This window comes from Rhinatrema bivittatum, chromosome 10, assembly GCF_901001135.1.
Source record: "Rhinatrema bivittatum chromosome 10, aRhiBiv1.1, whole genome shotgun sequence".
Lineage (NCBI taxonomy): Eukaryota > Metazoa > Chordata > Amphibia > Gymnophiona > Rhinatrematidae > Rhinatrema > Rhinatrema bivittatum.
The window spans coordinates 111,985,756-112,007,504 of record NC_042624.1 but is presented as its reverse complement, the minus strand read 5'-3'; the positions used below and the strand labels follow the sequence as shown (position 1 = coordinate 112,007,504).

Genomic DNA, 21,749 nt, shown 5'->3' with positions numbered 1-21,749 from the left:
CAGAAAAGACAGAACTGCAACAGCCCCTCCCCAATAATTGGCTCCACCACAAAATGTCTAAATCAGACCCTTTCGAAAGATTGCTTAGAAGAATGTAAGGAAGTCCTCAATGGAGGAAGCGCTAAACGGGACAGCAAGGCAAATAAAACTTGAATCTGCCATCTGGTACTCAGGGGGCAATTTTCAAACTTGGACCCTCCACTCCATTTTCATCTGGAAAAGCAGCAGAAGTTCCTATCAACTGACCGGCCGATGGAGAAATCCTTCATAAACACCAATCTTGTGTATCTGCAAACTCAAAAATAACTGAACACAGAAATGTGTAGCAGTTATGAACACCTAAAGCCTTGGTTATCAGGTGCAATGCTGAATTAGCAACTGATGGCACCGACCCGAGCCTTTCTACACGACATGTACGGGCCTGTAATGCTCACAGAGCCTGCAGACAGGAACCTAAAAGTCTGCTAGCTGCGCTATTTTAAGAACAGCTCCTCCTTCCAGCAGGCACTGCAAACAGAGCAAATAAACCCAACACTGCTTTCCAGCCTCCCAAAACAGGGAGCAAGGCATTTCCACTAGCCTGTGAATTAGGCTGCAAGCTTTCCCCTGCTATTTACTGATGCAGCGGCTCCACTCAAGTTTGACATTAGGTTTCTGTAGGTGGGTGATTGTGTTCAGTCGCAAGACTAGCTATGCGCTAGACAAAAAGAAATCTAGATGGAAACATCTCAGCTTTTCAGCCATCTCTGTGGACTTTTTTGCAGACCCCGTGCATGAGTACACATTATAACGTGTGCTTTCTGTATATTCATTCAGAGGCAAAACTTAACCAGGCACCTGCCATCTTGCTAAGGAAGCACTAACCCGGGGTGGCCAATTCTGGCCTTCAAGAGCCACAAACAGGTCTGGTTTTCAGGCTAGACATAATGAATATGCATGATGGATATTTGCATCCAATGTATCTCATGCAAATTCACTGTGGATATCCCGAGAACTGGACCCGTCTGTGGCTCTTCAGAATTGGAGGAGATGGCCACCGCCACACTAGCCTTTTCGTTACAAGTCCTGAACCTATTATACCTTCGTACTAACAAATATACAAAACATTTGCTCACGCGTGTCCTCGAGCACCTTCATTAATGAAAATTACAAAAGTATCAACTACAGAAAGGAATTTTTGGCAGCTTTGCAGTATTTGGAGTTTTACCTTGCTGCGTCTCTCCTTCTTTCGCCTGAGCACACTGCTTTCATCATACACAGACAATTTTTGGAAAAAGAAAAATCACAATCTCTAAGTACATTTAAAGGCCGCATTATCTAGGACCCCTCATTTTCTTCCAATAAAAATAAAAGTTTTTAAGAACACGAGGTTCCAAGGATTATTCATCTGCTACAGATACAAAATTAATTCCAGTGGGAGACCACGTTTGGCACTGCCACGTGGAAGGTCCCAGGTCAATGGAGGCTGGAGATACTGCGTTCACAGCCTCCGTGGAGGGACGGGAAGCCATGGTCCATTGGACAATGACTGGACTCGTGACTGGATTTAGGACTCATGACCGCAGGGCTCCAGCGGGAGCTCTGGTGCATGCCCGCTCGCCCGCCCATCCAGCCCAGGAGTCTGAGGAGGGGGGAAAGAGTCAGATTATAAATTCAGGGTAAAGTTTCCAAGGAGCAGGAGAAAACTGTCAATGTTAAAAAAAAAGAAAAGTATATTATTAGTAAATTCACTGGTTGTGGCAGGCCTGAGAAACCTGTACATTCTTTGTAGAGGATTTTACAGTTGAGCAAAGAGTAAGAATCCTCTTATCTATAGCGATCTCACTTTGTGCCCAAGGGGTAAACATAAAAAGAAGCCTTGCATAATAAAGCCGGCCCCAAAAAGCCTCAGCTTTACCACTGTTTCAGGGAGAGGGAGCCTGTCACTGAGCCGCAGTGATATGTTTTACAATGTCGGTCAAACTCATTTGACCTAAGGGTGGCACAGCCAAAGAATATCGGAGGCACATATGAAATCACTTGCTTCAGAAGCATTACATTATTGCTGTGGCTACAGTCCTACTTTAACCAAATAAAACAATCAAAAACAAACTGTAACCGCTGCACACTAAACATCTCGTTTCCTGATTCTCAGAGACCGGTACTTTTCAGTGCAAAAGAATCTGTCCGCGGTTTGGTGCGGCGGCTCACAGACGTTCTATTCCCAGACCAGGACTCCATTCCTCAGGCTGGCAGGGGATGCTGCGGAGGCAGCGTTCACAGCCCCCGGGGGAGGAGAGGAGAGGGAAACCTCAGTCATCGCTTAACAGCGACACCTAGTGGCCAGACTTGGGGACTGGGATCACAACTGCATGCTTTGAAGGGTATTTGGTTGCATGACCCTTGAAGAAAAGTGGTGTTGTGATGGCCAGCATAGAGGGAAGGAAAGAATCAGAAAGATAGGGATAAAATGCCCGGGGTAGCTGCAAATCAAGGCTCATGCTCACAGTCCCAAGTCTGATTGAGCTGGAAAAAAACAGGAATAAAGCAATGGGTCAAAAAAAAAAAAAAAAAAAAAGTTGTTCTGCAGCCTGACATGACTGATAAACCATCTTACAATTCATTTCCATATAACCGAGGGCCTCGCCTTCATAACAGGACAGTTTGTGATTTTTAGTACATGATTAATGAATCAAGGTGCTAATCTGAATTAGCACTGGTTCTTAAATACCTACAACAAAACTTGCAGAGCTCCACCATCTCTCACAGCAGGAAAAAGAAAAAACAATTGTTATATTCCCAGTTAAAACCACTGAATGTGGTTCTCTGATAGCTCAGGGAATACACATCATAAGTTTATAAAGCAAAAACAATGTTTAAGAGATCTCACATCTTGCAAACTTTATGTGAAAGTGCCACTGAAATGAATGGAAAGGAAAAATTAAAGGGCTGGGCTGCTGTACAGTCCATGGATCTATGGGATGGACGGATGAACAGACAGACGGACGTCAGGAGGGGGAAAAAGGAAGAATCTGGTTCACACACTTACCACTAAATCCCAATTGTTCTGTTCGAGCAACGTAATAGCTTCATCGATATTTTCAATACCAGTACATGCCTGAAAAGCAAAATACAGTTCTGATTAACTTTCAAAGTCTTTGTGCATTCACGCAGCTCATCTAGGAAGGAAAAAAAAAAATCTTAACGTGGAAGGGATACCAGCACCATGCTCTCTCTGGCCTCTTCCTGATTTCAGTCTTTTAGCAATATTTTAGTTCTGAAAATAAAAAAGTTAGGTTCATTGTACAAAGCTCATTGGGCAGGAGAGGCACCAAGGAAGTGAAAAGCAGCACAGAATGTAGACAGAAGGTGACAGAGGATAAAAAGCAATCTTTGTGGGTCTCAAGAAATGCAAAATGAACTTTTATCTATCCAGCAGGTGCAAAGACAAGGCCAGCACTTAATTCTACAGATTTCACTTTTTTCTAATTTCATTTTTCTAGACGTCTAGAAAAACTGAGCAGGTGTGTCTCATAACACTATCTCTACGCCGACGAGGTCCAAATCCTGATCCCTATAACCGAATCCCTCACAAAAACACTGAAATTCTGGGACAACTGCCTCCAAGTAATCATCGACCTCCTTACCACCTTAAACCTTGTGCTCAACACGTCCAAGACAGAAATGCTCCTAATATCTCTCAACCACAAAGATAGCCTACACTCAAGTCACACCAACACCCTGGTCAACCAAGCAAGAGACCTCTGAGTTATAATTGATAACCAGCTAAATCTAAAAAAGTTCATCACCAACACAACCAAAGACTGCTTCTTCAAACTTCAGGTATTAGAAAGACTCAAACCACTACTGTATTTTCAAGACTTCAGATCGGTACTCCAGGCTATTATATTCTCCAAATTAGATTACTGCAATTCCATTCTGCTAGGCCTTCCTGCTTCCTCCACCAAACCGCTTCAGATGCTACAAAATTCGGCCGCCAGATTTTTAACAAACTCCAATAGAAGAGACCACATCTCACCTATCTTGAAAAACCTACATTGGCTCCCAGTAAACTTCAGAATTCTACACAAGTGTCTCACCATCATCCATAAAGCTATCTACAACAAAACACCCATCGATCTACACTACCCACTCATGCTACACTTCTCATCCAGACCCATCAGAGAAGCATACAAGGGCACGCTACACACCCCCCCAGCCAAATAACCACACCTCTCATCCACCAAAGATCGAGCCTTCTCGACAGCAGCACCAATCATCTGGAACAACATGCCCCCAAGACCTTAGACAAGAACCTTGCACGCAGACATTCAGAAAGAAACTCAAGACTTGGCTATTTCTACACGCCTTCCCTGATCTATGACCTCCCCAACTGATACAACTCACCTTGGTCCGCCAGTCGACACCCCCCATCCCTGACATGGCTTCTGACGTTATATTAATCAGTCCTAAGTTTTATGAACTAATACTATTTTAGTCAGGAACATTTGATAGTCTCCTATACTTAGGGCTGTAGACTAAGTACACATTTGATAATATTCAGTCCTGAGTACAAGTGATTATTATAGTCCTAAGTATATGATTAGATATTATTTATTTCTATGTTAGCCATGACTTTGGCTTTTCCTCCTCCCAGTTCTAGTGCCCCTGTTTTATTGTAACTTTCATTCACTTTTTCTCTCTTCGCCTATTGTTCACGTTGATGTTAATGTTATTGCACAGATGTTTATTGTAAACCGATACGATATGATTGGTATCATGAGTGTCGGTATAAAAAAGCCCTAAATAAATAAATAAAAATAAATAACAAAAGCAAACTCACGAAGCCTAGGGAAAGTCAAACTGCTCAGCGACTGGTCACAGTGTGCGTCAACTGGATCTTATGTAACAAGAAGCAACTGTTAAGATGCTGGGCATTTTACATCTATGGATTTTAATCCTAGCAACTCAAGTTACTTTTTACAAACTCACTTACTTTTTCCTCTGACCCTGTCTCCACCCAATTCCTCAGCTCCATCTCCACTGTAGTCACCCCTTCTATCTATCACTCTCCATTGCTACTGTTCCTGCTGCCTTCAAACGTGCTGAAATCATACCACTGCTTAAAAAACCCTCACTGGATCCTTCCTGTCCTATCAATTATTGTCCCTGCTCCCTTTTACCTCCAAACTACTTGAACGTGTTTGCTCACCACCGCAATCTTGACTTTCTTACATCTCAAGACACTCTCAAGCCATTCTTAATCCATTCCAGTCTGGTTTTCACCCTCTACATTCAACTGAAACAGCCCTTGCCAAAGTTTCCAAAGACCTGTTTATGGCTAAAGCCAAAGGTCTTTATTCTGTCCTTATCCTCCTTGACCATTCTGCTGCTTTTGACACTGTTGATCACCACTTACTCCTTGATACTCTGTCCTCGCTTGGATTTCAGGACTCTGTCCTGTCTTGCTTCTCTTCTTACCTCTCCCGTCGCACTGGTTGTGCCTCAGGGCTCCCTCTTGAGCCTTCTTCTCTTCTCACTATATACTAACTCCCTTGCTGCTCCGATTTCCACTCCAGGCTTTCGGTACCATTTTTATGCTGAGGACTCCCAGATCTACCTTTGTAAATCAGAAATCCAATCCCCGATCTCGGCCTGGATTTCCCGCCACCACCTTAAGCTCAACATGGCCAAGGCAGAGCTCCTAGTCTTTCCCCCATTCTCCTTTCTCTGTTTCTGTGGATAACACGGTCATGATCCCGGTCCCATCAGCTCGTAACCGTGGAGTCCTCTGACTCCTCTCGCTCCTTCTCTACGATTATCCAAAACACTGCTAAAATGTGTTGTTTCTTTGGGAACAGGGTCATGGAACAGAGAACACGTCCTCTCCCTCTCACTCCATCACGTGACTTCCCAACAACTATTATTTAAATCACATAACTGTATGTACAGCTCTGCTTATTTATACAGGACATATGCAGCGCTGTATAAACACATAGGACAGTCCCTTCTCCACAGAGTTTACAATCTAGTCAAGATTCAAGAAAAGTCACATAAAAGAAACACTGTTCCTATAGTAAATGGTTAAATCAAGACAGCCATGACCAAGGAGAACCAGTTTTAAGATTTTAAAATGGCCTCAAACAGGTGGGATTTGAATATAACTAGACAGCACATAATGCATCAACTCAGGAAGACTGTTCCAGCCAGGAACTGAAATATGGCCAGAGAGGGAGCATGGTGTACGAACTCAGGAAGGTTGTTCCAGACATTTGGAGCTGTAAATGATGATGGAGAAAAAGAGCACAGACTAGAGCAATTTCCCTAATAAGTAGAGTTCAGGAAGATGGACGTAGAGAGAGACACGAGGAGAGGTAGTGACGAGCTGCAGAGTGAATGCAAGAAGCTTGAAATGTGTGTAAAAGCAGTTGGGGTGGCAATGGAGTGACTTGAAAAGAGGGATTTTGTGCTTGTATGTAACGTGGAAGTTAAGTTGTGCAGCTCAGTTTTGAATAGACAGGTGATGAAGGATGCATAAGGGTTTTGGTAGAATATTCAAAAGGAAGGAATGGTGTAGAAAAAGGAATTACACATTTCAGCAGTATTCTGAATGAGTACAGAGAAGGAAAAAGGAGTTGATGACCAAGGCTGTGGGCAGGTGGAAATGAGAGGATAATAGTGTTATTCATAGGACAGAAAAAAAAAAAAGAGGGAAAGCAGAGAAGTGGATTTGTGGGGAAGGTGATTGTGGGCCAGTCAGGCAGCACTGTCAGGCAAGCAGGCTGAATTCGTAGTGAGCACTTTGGTACCGAGAGGTAGATATGGGAGTCATCAACATAGGCGGAGATCATATTACCAAGGGAAAGCAAGAGGAGAAAGAAGAGATCCTGGGACACAGCTCTGAGGCACAGCAATTGATAGTGAGATAGTGGTGAAGGAAGACCCACCAGGGGAAAACCTGACCGTGCAATAAGAGAGATCAGAAAAGAATGGCGAACAATAGAGTGGAAAGGATAAGGATCGAGTAAAGACCTGGAGGATGGCAAGAGCAGCACTTGAAATCCAGACTGGAGAGGATCGAGGTGCAAAAAGAGATAAAGTGCATAGTCAAACAGTTTGGATGTAAAGGGGAGAAAGAGGACGAGACGATGATTAGCAAGGTTCCTGGGAGGGGTGTGCTGATGACGGCAGTGGGACAGGTGCCATGGAGGGGATGATATGGGAGACAGAACAGAGGAGCTGGGTGGGAAGGGAACAGGGAGTTAGTTTGGAGGAGGAGGCTCTCGCTCTGCGATTTCAGAAAAACAGGAGAGGGTGGCAGGACTAAGGGAGAGAGACAGAGGAATAAAGTGGAAAAGGTAATGGTGGCCTGGAGAAACAAAAACCCTCAAAATCAATCTTACAAGCCTTAGAATGAAAGAACATCGGCCCTAAACCGGGGCAGAGAGAAAGTGGCAGTGGCATTTTGAGGAGAGAGACCGGAGGAAAGGATGTTGATCAGATGCTCATCGTAGGCTTGCTTGGCACTGGAAGGAGGCAAACCTGGACTGAAACAGTAACAATTCGGGATGGGATTGTAGCTACAGCGGGTGCAGGATCGCAAGACATGAACAGTGGAAGTCAGCCAAAACCGTCTTACAGTACAGGGCGTGGTGGGGCAAGAATGTCCAAAGAAGGAAAGAACACAGAGTCGTAGGAAGAACAAGTAAGCGCTCCGCACACACAGGCTGGAATTTCCTAATACAGTTTATTACTTTCAAAATAAAAAAAATATATATGATTTCATGTGGAGGTCAACAAGCATAAATCTTAAGAGAAAAGATTAAAAGTTTCTCTTTTCAGAACCAATACAAACTGGAAGCATTATAGATCTATAGAGGAAAGCGCTCAGGACTATACAAGGATGATGGGACCACTACAGTTAATGAATCTAAAACCCAGCGTTTCAGTCTCATAACGGGACCTTCGTTACGGATAACATACAAATAAAAACTACAATTCTAATATAGTCGCTAGGCACCCAACTCTCGATTCAATAAATGCGTTTCTTTTGGAGGGACTGCCCTGTTCTCCTATTTTTAATGATTCATTGTGCGAGACCGCCCTGCTAAACCCGTCCCGTAAACATTAGTCCACATTGCTCCTCTGCCCCTCCACCCCCCCCCCCCCCACAAACACCTTTGTTCTCTCACTAGATGGCAGAGTCCCTGATTTGTTAGAGTCAATTTTCAAGATTCTGCAGCAATTACGTGGCAAAATTGCATCATAATTCACAACTCTAAACTATGCAAAAAGAGTACATAAGAACATAAGATATGCCAGACTAGGTCAGACCAAGGATCCATCAAGCCCAGTATCCTGCTTCCAACAGTGGCCAATCCAAGACACAAGTTCCCGGCAAATACCCAAACTTTAGATAAATCACAAGTTACTACTGCTTATTAATTACCATAATAGTTTATGGATTCTTCCTCTAGGAACTTACTCAAACCTTTTTTAAACCCAATTACACTAACTATCATAACCACATCCTCTGGCAATGAATTCCAGAGCTTAACTATGCACTGTGTGAAAAATAATTTTTTTCAATTTGTTTTAAATGAGCTACTTGCTAACTTCATGGAGCGCCCCCTGAGAGAATAAATAACCGATTTATATTAACTTGTTCAAGTCCTTTCAAACTTTTCTAGACCTCTATCATTTCCCCCTTCAGTCGTCTCGTCTCCAAACTGAACAGCCCTAACTTCCTTAGCCTTTCCTCAAAGGACAGCCGTTCCAGGCCCCTTATTTTAGTCGCCAGTCACATAGTTTGTTTCTAACAATATTTGAACTATATTCAAATAAAAAATGTATCAAGCACAAAAAAAAAAGAAAAGCAAAGAAAGATATATAAATTACAAACATTTCACTGTGAAATGTCACTACAGTTTTGAATTGAAACAGTGTAACCATCCTTTTTATATTTTCTTCAGAAAGAACTCATCATCCTTCCAAGTATGTGAGTTTAAGCAGTATCATCAGTCTGTCATGCTGTTAATTACATTAAAAAATGTGTGCACATAAATTGGCCACATGGATGCAGACCTGTTGAATTAGCAGCATTTGAAGCTTGTCATCAGCAGTAATACCAGCCATCAAGGCTTCGATGAATTGAAATTAAGTACCCTCTCTGCCAACAGTTGCAGACTTCCAAAAGCACATCCAGGTCTTTGAATAAAGGTATATGACTTTCCATGTATGCAGGTGCAAGAACTTTTATATAAAAAGAGGAAATTCTTTTAAAGGGAAGAATTATAACACTGAGGAACAATTTTTAACATAATTCCTGTTGAGTTCGATTTTTCAGCTGTTTTAGACTTAAATAGGCATGCTGATGTCAAAACTGCAGTTATTTTTCTTCTATTACGTCAAGTTTTTTTCTCTACAGCCTATCTTAGGCCTGGATTTATCAAAATGCACTAAATATTGCATGTGATAGGAAAAGGGGCGTGTTTATGGTAATAGGCTGTTTATCGCAAGGTGCGCTATCTTAGCTTAGATAAAGGCCGGTGTGTTTGACAGTCCACAGATTCGGCAGCTCATTAAAGATGAACATTCATCAGGACAATGTCAGAACTCCAAAAGAATACTTGGTTGTCATTCAAAAACCTTGTCAAGGACTTTCTTGGAAATACACAAGCACAGAATTACACCAAAATTGTCCAGAAACTCTTGGAGAGCTTCAAAATGCTTCGTTGCAACATGAGCATTAAGGTGCGTTTTCTGCATAGCCATCTTGCTGACTTCCCAAAAACCTTGGTGCAGTCAGTGAGGAGCAAGGTGAATGATTCCACCAAGATTTGAAGGTCATGGAGGCACGGTATCAGGGTAGATGGGATGTACATATGATGGCTGACTATTGTTGGAGCATCAGGCGAGATTGTCCACAGATTGAACACTGCCGGAAAAGCTATAAGCGTAAATTTTCCCCAGGATCCAACATATTTCTGCTGAGGAAATCAATCCAAACATTTTCCACTCCCACGATGTGAGTCACTGAAGAGAGCAACAGATTTTGTTCTGCCCTTCAAACAGCAGATTTGTCTCCCTGGCCACCACTGGACTTCAGGGGCCCCCTTGTCTGTTCACATAAGGCCATATACGAGTCCTAACTCACGGAACCAAACCTAAGGTGGCCACCATGGAACCCCACAGCTAAAGATAATTACAGGTTCGGGGGGGGGGGGGGGCAGGGGGTTCCTTGGGAAAGAAAAGCTTGCAAACTATTTTTGCAAATCTTTCCAGAGTCAGAAAACTCAGTCACCTTGGTATCAAAAAGCTCCTAGAAATTCCAGTGACTTAAAAAGAACAAGATTGCTCTTTGCTAGGTTCAGCACTCAGCCCACGTTATCAAGTACCTATACCACCCTGCAGGAAACTTATCAGCCAACCATTGAGATCCACAGGCCACAATGAAAAAAAACATAACTTTTACGCTAAGACATTTAAAAAAAAAAAAAGGACACCACCAATGTCGAATCAGAACTACTAAATTGGATTTCTGGTTATGCTGGCCATCTGTGAAGACGCTATTGAAATGAACTCTGTGAGGGCCCCCTGATTTTTCGTATCTCCTACCTTCTTTTTGGAAAGTTTTGGGTCTTGTGCAGATTTCATGCAGGTCGTGTTGTGCCAGTTTGGAATGTCGACACCTCAGGGCGAGTTCCTGAAGAAAAAGAAAAGGAGAAGCCGCCCCTTCCTGACGCCAAGATGGTGACTGAACAAGCAATCTTTACTGGAGCTCAAAGAATATCTGGTACGCGACATATCAAAACTCAATGTTTGCTGCCTTGATGGATCAGTTTAGCAAATTTAAATCCACGAAGGAAGAATTGTCCGAAAAAGTTGGCAAGCAGGCCATGAAATTATCTGACCCTGACAACAGGATTATAAGGCAAGAGGACATTTGATCAGCTTACTGGACAAATGGTGGAGTTGAAAAAAGAAAATGCGGCCTTGTTAGACAGAATTGAAGATCAGGAGAACAGGGCATGAGGGAATAATATCCGTGTCATTGGCATTGCTGAATCTATCACAGAACCCAAGTTGCTGAATTTTTTCCAAATATAGCTTCCGGAGGTGCTGGGCCTACCGCTGGAAACCGAGCCCATTCTTGTGGAAAAAGTACAATGGATTGGCGTTTAGAAGGATAGTGATTCTAGACATAGGCTGGAGATTGTCCACAAAATTCAAGATGTGTGCAAAAGTCAAACTGATGCAGGCATTTTGAAAGCGCGAAGGCAAGTTGGAATGGGATGGCCATTCTTTGCTTTTATTTGGTGACTTCTCCATTAAAGTTTCAGAGGCGTGGCAAAAAAATGGCACCAATCTGCACAACGCTATTGTAAAGGAGTTAAATTTTCATTACAATATCCTGTGAGACTCCGCGTCTTTGCAATTGGAAACACTTATTTTATATAATAAGGAACAGGCCCAACAATATTTGGACTCTCTCTGAAGCCTTTTGTTTTTTTGAAAAGTGGAAGATGATGCTTTCTGAGATGCCAGTTTAAATATTTTATCTTTAGGTCAGCTTATTTTTGTGGTGGTCTTATGGAAATTTTACTCTTTTTCTCTACTTTGCCTCTGCCGTTTCATATACTTGGCTCATTGCCTTCAGGATAACTGATATTTTATTCTGCTTTTGGGGGGTTTTTTTTGCAAATATATTTATCCTGAGAGGCCACAGGGGCCTGCTACCTCTGGTTCTTTTGGTAACTCTGGCAATGTTTTATTTTGGGGGGTTTTTGCACACATGCAATTAGTTTTCAGATAAATCTGCTGCATTGATAAGAGCCTTTTCCTGTTTTCTAGTTTTTAATATTTTTATTTCGACTGCCTTTTTACCTTTTCTGATAGTGTGTTCTGACCATAAAGGTGGTTGATATCATTAGCAGTCTCTATGCTTGTTTAACTCTTGCTTATTTTGCTTGGACTTCTTCATTTGGAGATTCAGGTATGACAGCTGATTATTGAGCCCTCTAGGATGCATCTTGGGAAGAAGACTGGATGAAGAAGATGCAGTTCCTTGGAGAAACTGGACTTTGGTTTTTGTCTTACGTCTTGGTAAGTGAACGTGGAATGGTTTCTGATTTGTATTGGTGTATTTTGGTCTTTATTGCTAGTGATAGTAGATGTACCAATATGAAAAATATCCACCCATGGTATAAAGTACCAGTCTGGACATCTATGCTGGGAGATGTCTGGACAATTTTGGTTATTGATACGTCATTTTTGAATTGCCCTCGTTTGTTTGGGATGGGTGAATTAAATGTATTCTCTTTAAAATAGATGACATTCATTCACCGATTAAGCGAAAGAAGTTATTGAACTTTTTTCATAAGTCTAAAATGCATATTGTATTTTTTCAAGAGGCTCACTTAACACCAATTAAGCACAAAAATTTGCAATCTCAGTGGGTGGGCCAGGTGTTTTTCTCTTCCTATTCTAGGAGGCAAAAGGTAGTGGAGATTTTACTTCATAAAGATCTTCCCTTTCAAATGAACAGGAAATTTGCTGACCTAGAGGGATGCTATACTTTACTTAGTGGGACCCTATTTCAACAGAAAATTGTCCTTTGTAATATTTATGCCCCAAAAGTATATAATCATGGCATTTTTACACATTTGATTGCATCACTCAATTTCCTGAACATCTGATTAATCTGGGAGGAGATTTCAATGCACTTGCAGATTCTAGTATGGATGCAAAGCAAACTAGGCCTGGTAGACAAACTTCACAGACCACTGATATTTCTTTTCTCATGAAAGAACTTCAGCTGTTGGATATTTGGTGGGTACTTCACCCTGGGGAGCAAGATTTTTCTTTTTATTCTGAGCCACATAATTGCTATTCCCGTATAGACTATTTTTTGTTGACAGGATGTCTCTCGTGATTAAACGTGCGGATATTGGGGTTGCATCGATTTCAGATCATGCTCCCATTTCATTCCAACTCAGTTTGGGTCCCCAATTATCTAAGACCCTTTAAATGGTGACTCAGTCCTTCTTTGTATTTTGATTCCAACTTTAAGGAATTGTTGCATGCCAAGTGGCAAGAATATTTAGCGATTAATATATCTCCTGAGGTTGCTATTGATGATATTTTGTGGAAGGTTGAGAAAGCAGTTATGCGGGGTGAGAATTTCTAATGAAACCAGTAAACGTAAGGCTTCTGATGCTGAGATTTTGCAATTAACGTAGGAACTGACTGCTCTCAAATTTTCTCATGTGACTACTTTCCAAGTTGAGACTATGTTTCACATGTTAGATGTCAGGAACATTTTAAATCAACTCTTACATCAAAGAACGCTTGATTTCCTGCATTTTTTGTTGGAATGTAAACCGATGTGATGTGTAAAATCAAACACCGGTGTATATAATAAATAAATAAATACATACATACATAAATAAAGAGTGATTCAAAATGTCTACTGGTTTTGTAGTAAATTGTTTCGGCATGGGAATAACCCGGGCAGGTTACTTGCAAGGCTAGTTCATAGTATCAAATCTAGGCAATATATTTGTACCTTATAAAATAAAAAGGGGGAATTGGTTTCTACCACTAAACAATTGACAATATCCTAAGGGAACATTACTCTGACCTTTATTCAGCCACACCAGATCTTAAAGTAGTTTGTTCAAGATTTTTTCAGCAACTCATATTGCCGACTATTTCAGATACACATTTAAAATCTTTAAAATGCTCCAATAAGTGAAACTGAATTTGCTAATAAATCCTTGAAATTGTCTAGACACCTGAACTAGATGGCTTTGGCTCCAAAATTTACAAAATTTACCAAAATTTTGGCACCTCTGCTAGATATGTATAATTGTTTTACCCAGAGAGTTTCTGCACAGGAGGATAATCATTCTTTAATTACTATCTTTTTTAAACCAGGAAGGGATTCCACTAATCTTGACTCCTATCAACCTATTTATGATTTTATTTTGTCTGATTTTTTTCCATTGATGCTCTTTACTTGTTTTAGTATGTCCATTTACATTTCCTATCTTAGTCTGTTTGTGTCTCTTCATTACTTATGCTTATTCATTTATTGATCTTATACTTTTAATCTGTGATAAAAAAAAAAAAAGATGTGTACAGCAATGTATATTATGTTTGTTTTATTGTAAACTGCCCAGAACCTTGGAGCGCACAGCCAACAAATCTATTTAAATAAATAAAATATTTGATTAATGTTGGTGTTAAATTGTTGGCTTCCATTCTGGCAAACCACTTGAGTGTAGTCTTGCCCTCCTTAAATTTCGGAAGATCAAACTGGCTTTGTCAAAAGGCATCTTGGCGTACGGAATGTGCATAAATTATTAGAGGCTTTATATAACCCTTGCCCCTTAAATCGAGCAGGATTGGTGATTAGCCTTGATGCTGAAAAGGCATTTGACAAAGTTCAGTGGCCATACATGTTCTGGGAGCATTTTGGGGTGGATACGTCTATTGTATGCCTTCCCTCAGGCTCGGCTAAGAATCAACGGGGAAATCTCATTTATTTTATTTCCATAGTGGCACTCGTCAAGGTTACCTGCTATCACCATTATACCTGTTAATTGTCGAACCTTTAGCACTTAAACTAAAGTATTCAGAGATAGTATATGTTTATTTGCAGATGACATGCTTTTGATTGTTAGCAATCCTGTATCCCTCTCCCATATAATGGATCTTTTTATAATGTTTGGTAGTTTTGCAGGGTTGAGGATTAATTTTACCAAGTCCAAGGCTTTGGCATTAGATGACTCCACTAGAATTAGCAGGGAGAATTTCCTCTCAGCTAGGCGCAAAATAAGTTGAAATATTTAGGCATCCAGGTTACTAGGGATAAATCTTTGCTTTATGCTGCAAACATGAGATCTCTATTTTCAGAAATTCAATCTCAACTGCAAGCTTGGGTGGATCTTCCATTTACTTTGCTTGGTAGATATACTTTATATAAAATGGTAATATTCTCTAAGTTACTATATAGAGTGCAAAATGATGCCATGTTGGATCCCAAATAAAGATATAGCGTACCTAAAATCCATAATTGTCCACTTCCTATGTGGGATAAGAGAGCTGGGATTAGCTATACTAAAGTGATACATCCCATCCTATGGGGGTCTGAACTTACCTGACATTAGGTTTTATAAGGATGCTTGCCACCTCTGTTTTCTATGGGAATGAATCACTATTATTTGTGTCTTCTGTAGCCCTAATTTGATAACTGCTAAAATCGGCATTCTCTCTCCTTAGTTGGCTGCATGCTTCTTGGCAGTGAACTACCAGATGAGCTTTGACACTGTTGCTTGGGGACATCATGCCGAAGCCTCTGATTTATCACTTCTTCCGGGTTTATGTGGTGGGATATTTCAAATATAATATCCCTCATTCTCTGTTCCTGCCATATCTATGTATTGTTTTGATGATCAATGTCTCTTTTTGTTTGAACAACTGTGAGATAAATACCAGATTTCTAAATCTCATTTCTATGGATTTTCACAGGCCAAACATTGTTTGTCATCTGCAAAGGGCTTATCCAAGGATATTTATTTGGATTGTTTGGTAGTGATCTTACCATCTATGGGAAAACAGTCCAATAGGTATCATGATGGTATAAACTTTGTTTATATAAGATGAATCCTGATTTATTGACTGATCTTGCACACTCCTGGTCTCAAACGGTTGATCTTAATATATCTTCCAAGGACATTAATCTTTGCTTTGACTACTGTACAAAACTTTCCCTGGATGCTAAATTTCAGGAGTTATATTATTACATTGTAGTTACATTGATAGTACCAAGGCTTGTAAATTTGGCATAACTCAAGCCTGATTCTTGTCCCAGATGCAGAATTGAAAGAGATTCTTTAATTTCCCTTATGTCCTAAGATTTTTTTCTTTCTGGGAAGAGGTTCTCTCTCTTATCCATAGTTACTGGATCCAGTCTTTCCTTTGATGGTCATTTTTTGTTTTTGGAGTCTCCTCTATTTAATATATCCTCCTCAAAGGGCTTTTGGAAATTTGTTTGAGGCCCTATTAGTAGCTTTTTTTCTATATTATTGAGAGTTTGGATTCAACCAGAGCCTCCTTGTCTTGCACCATGGTTTACTGTCATGGCTGACTGAATGCATATAGAAAGATTAGATGCGCTGTTTATTCCTTGTAAATTATCTAATGATTATAAGCTAGCTTGGACACCTTTTTACAGTCTTTTGACTGTTTCACTTAAAGACCACTTAAAAACGATTGGGTTTTCATACTCAGTGGTGTTGATGATCTTTGTAGGAGAATTGTTGATATGTTGGTATGCACGTGGGATGTATGTCTTGTTATTTGTGGATGCTTAGCATCCTTACATACATTTATGTTAAACAGCAAGCTTCAGGACTAGTTTATCAGCTGCAGATGATGACTTATTGTTACATTGTACCTGGTTTTATGCTTGCTTGTTACCATAGCATCTTATACATATGAATAAATAAAGAACCACCAAATCATTCCCAATCCTTAGACTGAATTTATCCGTTTTTAAGTTCACAGCCCAAGCATGACAGCATGAACTGACAAGGCAGCCAAGACTCTTGAGGGCAAAACAGAAAGTACAGTTCAGTGGTAAGAACATCAAACTAGAGAGCAGAAGAATTCTTGGTTCAAACACTATCTCCACCTCTGCCACTGGCTCACTGTGTGTAGCTTTGAACAAATTACTTTGTCCTGCGAGCTAAGATATCCATTCAGGAGGTTACTATACATGCGTGTCTACAGATTGGCTCTGCAGCAAAGCCTACTAGGATTTACAACAAAGAATACTGCAGGAATCCAGATTATGATCAATGTTATAGCAAATAAACTAGACAGGACAGACTGGCCCTGTGCCCCACTGCAAGGTGCTGGGGCTCAGAAGACTTAGGATTAAGTTTCCAGTCCAACAGGACCAGTTGGCATGAAGCAGACCTCAAAGGCACTGCACACAAGCTAGAAATAAGAAAGATGGATACTGCTATCATAGCAGCTGGCCACAAAGCAGCGCTGAGGATTCTCCAATAAGAAGTGCCTGTCCCACCCCAGGGTCAATGAACAGTCCTGGTACTGCTTAGGCAGGCCTTCTGGGGTGGGTGGGGGGATGTCTAGGAAAAGAAAATACCACACAGAGCAAACTAAGATATTCTCGAAAACATTAAGAAAAAAAACCTGACAGAATCTTTGTGAACGATTGGGACGTTCTTTGAAAATTTCTCCTTATTTGCTGATTCAGGGCAATGAATCCTTTCTGCCAGGGATACGGTATAGAGTTTCAGGTTCGTGGAGTTCTAAAAAGGTATCACTCAGCTTTGGTAGGGCAAATGTCTTTTCAAGAGTTACAGCAAGAATTTGATTTAAACACCCAAGGATAATTTTGCTCATATACAACTTCAACACTACGTTCATAGCTTGGAAACTAATTACTTAAAAGGAGACTTTCTGTGACAAGAGTAGAGGAATCCTTACAGATCAAGGTTTACAGTAAAACATGGATTTCTAGGTTGTATAAGCTCTTGTTGAATATTCACTCACCCCTGACTTTGAATTCTCTACTTGATAAGTGGAAAAGAGAACTATCAATTGGGCTTACAGATAGCCAACTGAATACCAATTTTAAACATATTAATAACTAACATGAGCTTGAGAGAAATGCAATATAAATTCTCAAAGAAGGCATATATATTGTATCTTCTTCTAGAGTTGTACAGCCAGATTTGTAGACATATATTTGTCAAAAATCAAGAGAAATTGAAGGATACTGGGTCATCTTTTCTTGACATGCGATATAATTAAATTCTGGGATTGGCTTAAATATTTCTTTGGGCAAATTCTTGGACTAAACATTTCTTTCCTCCCAGAGAGGGGTCCTATTTGATGACCCCGCTTCTTTTCAAATCGAAGGTAAAGGTAATAGGCTTCTAATACATAAGGCTTGCCTGGTAGGTAAAAGGGTATTCTCATGATGTGAAAAGATAAGGAAGCTCCTTCCTTTCGAATATGAAGGAATGCCTTTCATAATTTAGTGTTAATGGAAAAAACAGATGGGTTTGTGGATTAAACATTGACGAGCCTTTTTGAAGGTTTGAAATGCATATCTTCAGATATTGCCTGTTAAAATCCGCAGTGCTGTGTTAAATGTTCTAGCCTTATGAGAACTCTTAGCAACTTCATTACATTGGAGACTAGGCTTTGCCATGTAAAGGATTACTGTTGGTCCAATTTGATTTTTTTTCTCTGCTGTATTTTGTTTTTGCATTTATCATATTACTTCCTCTCGACGGTGCTCTCTTCTTCCCGCGGCCCGGAAGAGGAAGTGGAGAGCATCGGGTGCCTGCGCGGGAAGACCCGCGCAGGCACGCTAGTGTCCGACGGGAAGAAGACTGCAGCGCGGCTCGGAGGAAAATGAAAATCTTCAACCGCGGCCGATGGGACTCCGCCTTCGCCTCCGCGAGGGCTGAAAATGAAGGAGGTTAGCGTTGGGAGGTGGCTGCTGCTGCCGCGAGTTCCCGGGGAGGGGGGGGGGAAGGGGGAGAGAGAGAGTGAATGAATGAGCGAGCAAGCATGTGTGTTTGAGATCCTGTGTGTGTGAGTGAGAGATTGCATGTATGTGAATGATTGAGAGCCTGTATATGTGAAAGAGAGTATGTCTGTGATTGAGATCCTGCCTGTGAGAGAGAGAGCATGAATGTAAGTTTACCATTGGGAACCTGTATGTGTAAGTTTGTAATTGAAAACCTGTTTGTTTGAAAGAGTATGTGTGTATGATTGAGATCCTTTGTGTGTGAGAGAGATCATGTGTATGTATGATTAAGAGCCTGTGTGTATAAGTAAGAGAGAGATCATGTGTGTCTGTGTCTGATTGACAGCTGGTTTAGGTGATGGAGCATGTGAGTATGTGATTGAGAGCCTGTGTGTAAATGAGAGAAAGAGAGGACATGTTTGTAAGCATGTGAATGAGAGTCTGTGTGTGAGAGAAAAAGACAGCATGTATTTATGTGATTGAAAGCCTGTGTGTGTGTAAGCGTGAAAAGATAGACAGCATGTGTGTAAATGTGTAATTAAGAGCCTATATAAGTGAGAGAGAAAAAACATTTGTATATGTGAGTGACTGAGAGCATGTGTGTATAGGTGTGTCATTGAGAGCCAGTGTGAGAGAGAGCGCTGGTATGTGACTGAGAGAGGAGAAAGTTCCAAGCAAACCACCCCACCTCCTGCTAATTCAGAACAATCTCAGGACACCTGGATATCAAACGTTCCCAGGTATGCAGAGCAAAAAAATTTTTGTATCCTTATTATTTTTCATTACTGGATCTTTGTGTCTGCTATTTTGAAATATTTTGTTGGTATCTGGAAATGTTTTATATGAGTTTTTAATTATTGGATATTCCACTCATCAGCTGTTTCGAAATATGTTGTTTTTGTTAGTACAGTTTTACTGCTGATGATTTTATATTTCTTGATTTGTTTTATAAGGATGTGTGATGTTTCTTTTTTCCTTTGTTACACTGCATACAGAGACTCTGGCTTGTTGCAGTTTCCAATTCAGTTTTTGTCTGCATGCTTCTTGTTATGCGTTTTGGTCTCTTTATTCTATGTTAGGTGAGGGACAGCACGTGATTCAGGTGAGGTTTTCTGCTGGCGTGTAGTTTCTGTGTAGGACTCTATAGCAGCCTGACTTGGTCTGTTTTCCTAATAGGAGATGTATTGGTGTCTTAAGGCCTGGTGTAATATTTTCAGAGACTTATTGTACTTTAAAAGTGTGATCTTACATAAAATGCACACATTTACTTGTATTTAGTTTTAAACATATTGTATGGCTCTCATGGAATTACATTTTAAAATATGTGGCGTTTATGGCTCTCTCAGCCAAAAAGGTTCCTGACCCCTGATTTAGAGCTTCTGTTTTCACCTTAAAAAAAAAAAATATCAAAGAAGAAAAAATGAAATCTGTATTTACTGGATAAAAATCACTGAGAACACGCTTTGGTCCCCTCCTCCACCAGCACTCACAACCTGCCCTACCCTCCCGGCCACTGATCTGCCCCTGCACCTCTTTCACACTGATGGCTTCTCAGCTGTCCAAGGTTTTAATGGCTAAGAAGCCATTAAAACATTAATATATGTTCCATGTAAACCGCCTCCCCGGCGATAGTTAACTGTGAACCGGAGTGATATGTATTGTATACAGGAACTCCCGGTATATAAAAACCAAAAATAAATAAATAAATAAATAAGAAGCCTCCTTCTCCTCCTCCTACCGGCCCCTACTGCAGAGCTGATTCCAGCAGGAGCATCAGACCCCAGAATGAGCAAAGGGGCGAGGCAGGGTTGGGGCTTGAAAAAGATGTGAGAGAGACAACACACACCCCAGAAAAAGAAAAACGTGATGCAGTCTACCTTACGGGACTAATCCAGTGGGCTAACTTGAGAAAAAAAAAAGCAGGCACTACAGTGACTCACTGGAGTCTCTCCCCACAGGCATAAGGAGGTCATGGAGGCCCAGTGCCAGAGGATCCCAGAGAGATCTCTAGCATAGGGAGTCGCTGTACAACAAATGCTCCCTAGACATGCCTGAAGGTCAGCAGTCTCTGGTCCGGGACCAGGGGACAGAAGTAAGCCCCAGAGTCACTCGGAGCAGTTCTGTGTGTGTTACTATTTGTGGTTTTCCTGCTGGATCCTGGCTGACCCGTTGCCAGTGCTGCAATTGTAGCAGCAGTGAAAATAAACCTGGGCCTGTTGAAAGCTTCATCCCCGGCTTTAGCTTTAAAAGATGCCCCACGACAAGACTCCGGAGGAGCTGCAAAGAGTGGACTGGCCAAGCATTAGCTTATTCCAAAAAGGAAACCAAAAATATTGAATTTTTAACACTGAAGCCACTCGCACCTTGAAACCTCCAAAACTTATTATATTTCTTTTCTTTTCTTCTTGCCGCATCATCAAGCCTGACAACGTGCCTCACTGGTTTTCAAAAGGAGGCCGTCCAGTCTTTTAATCATTTGCGGTCTAAAACGTGAAAACCGTTTGGGTTTTTTTTTTAAAGACGGTGCTAATATTTCTTGTACATATCTTAAATCAAGCTTTACTCACAATCCACTCGTCAAACAGCCAATGTTTCGCAGATCCCTGCTTCATCAGGAGCTGACAATGTTAGTTTTTCCAACAGTGGTTAAATCACCGCACTTCTTTTTGACTCTGTTTATATTGAAAGCGTTCGAGACAATGGTTGTCCTGTGAAGATCAAGCTAGAATATAGGGCGACTCCTTTCTTTACCCGTCTGTAAGCAGCAGTTTGTTGCTCTACAATAATACATTTGTTGCTGTATCTTATTTAGTTGATTTATATTCCACTTTTCAGCACTTCAAAGCGGATTACATTCAGGGTATTTCCCTATCCCCAATGTTTTCTAATGCTGGTCATTTAAATAAACAATTAAAAAAAAAAAAGACAGCAAACCAAGTCCTAGGAATAGTACATGAAATGTAAATGGGATTTGGCTAGCCCAATGCCAGACATTTTTTTGGAGAGAGTACATTCCTCTCCCTTTCACTACAGAGACAAGGAAAACATAACAGTAAAAAGGCCACCATAGGCTTTCACCCTAACATACACCACAAGGCTTGGAAGTAAAGCAAATCAACCTTTACTCACATTTTATCACTGTGCAATCAGTTGGCCTCCTGTTTAAAGGAACACTGAGCGGGGGAGGGGGGAATTT

General features: G+C 40.9%; 1 protein-coding gene across 3 annotated transcripts in view; it reads right to left on the bottom strand.

Annotated features, from left to right (window-relative positions):
* The window catches only part of FAF1 (Fas associated factor 1), a 460,794-nt gene that overhangs the window by 401,758 nt on the left and 37,287 nt on the right, over positions 1-21,749 (bottom strand). For all 3 annotated transcript variants that reach the window (XM_029618481.1, XM_029618482.1, XM_029618483.1), the window contains one exon: positions 3,029-3,097. In XM_029618481.1, the coding sequence (XP_029474341.1) occupies positions 3,029-3,097 (69 nt within the window). The remainder of the gene's footprint in view (positions 1-3,028; positions 3,098-21,749) is intronic.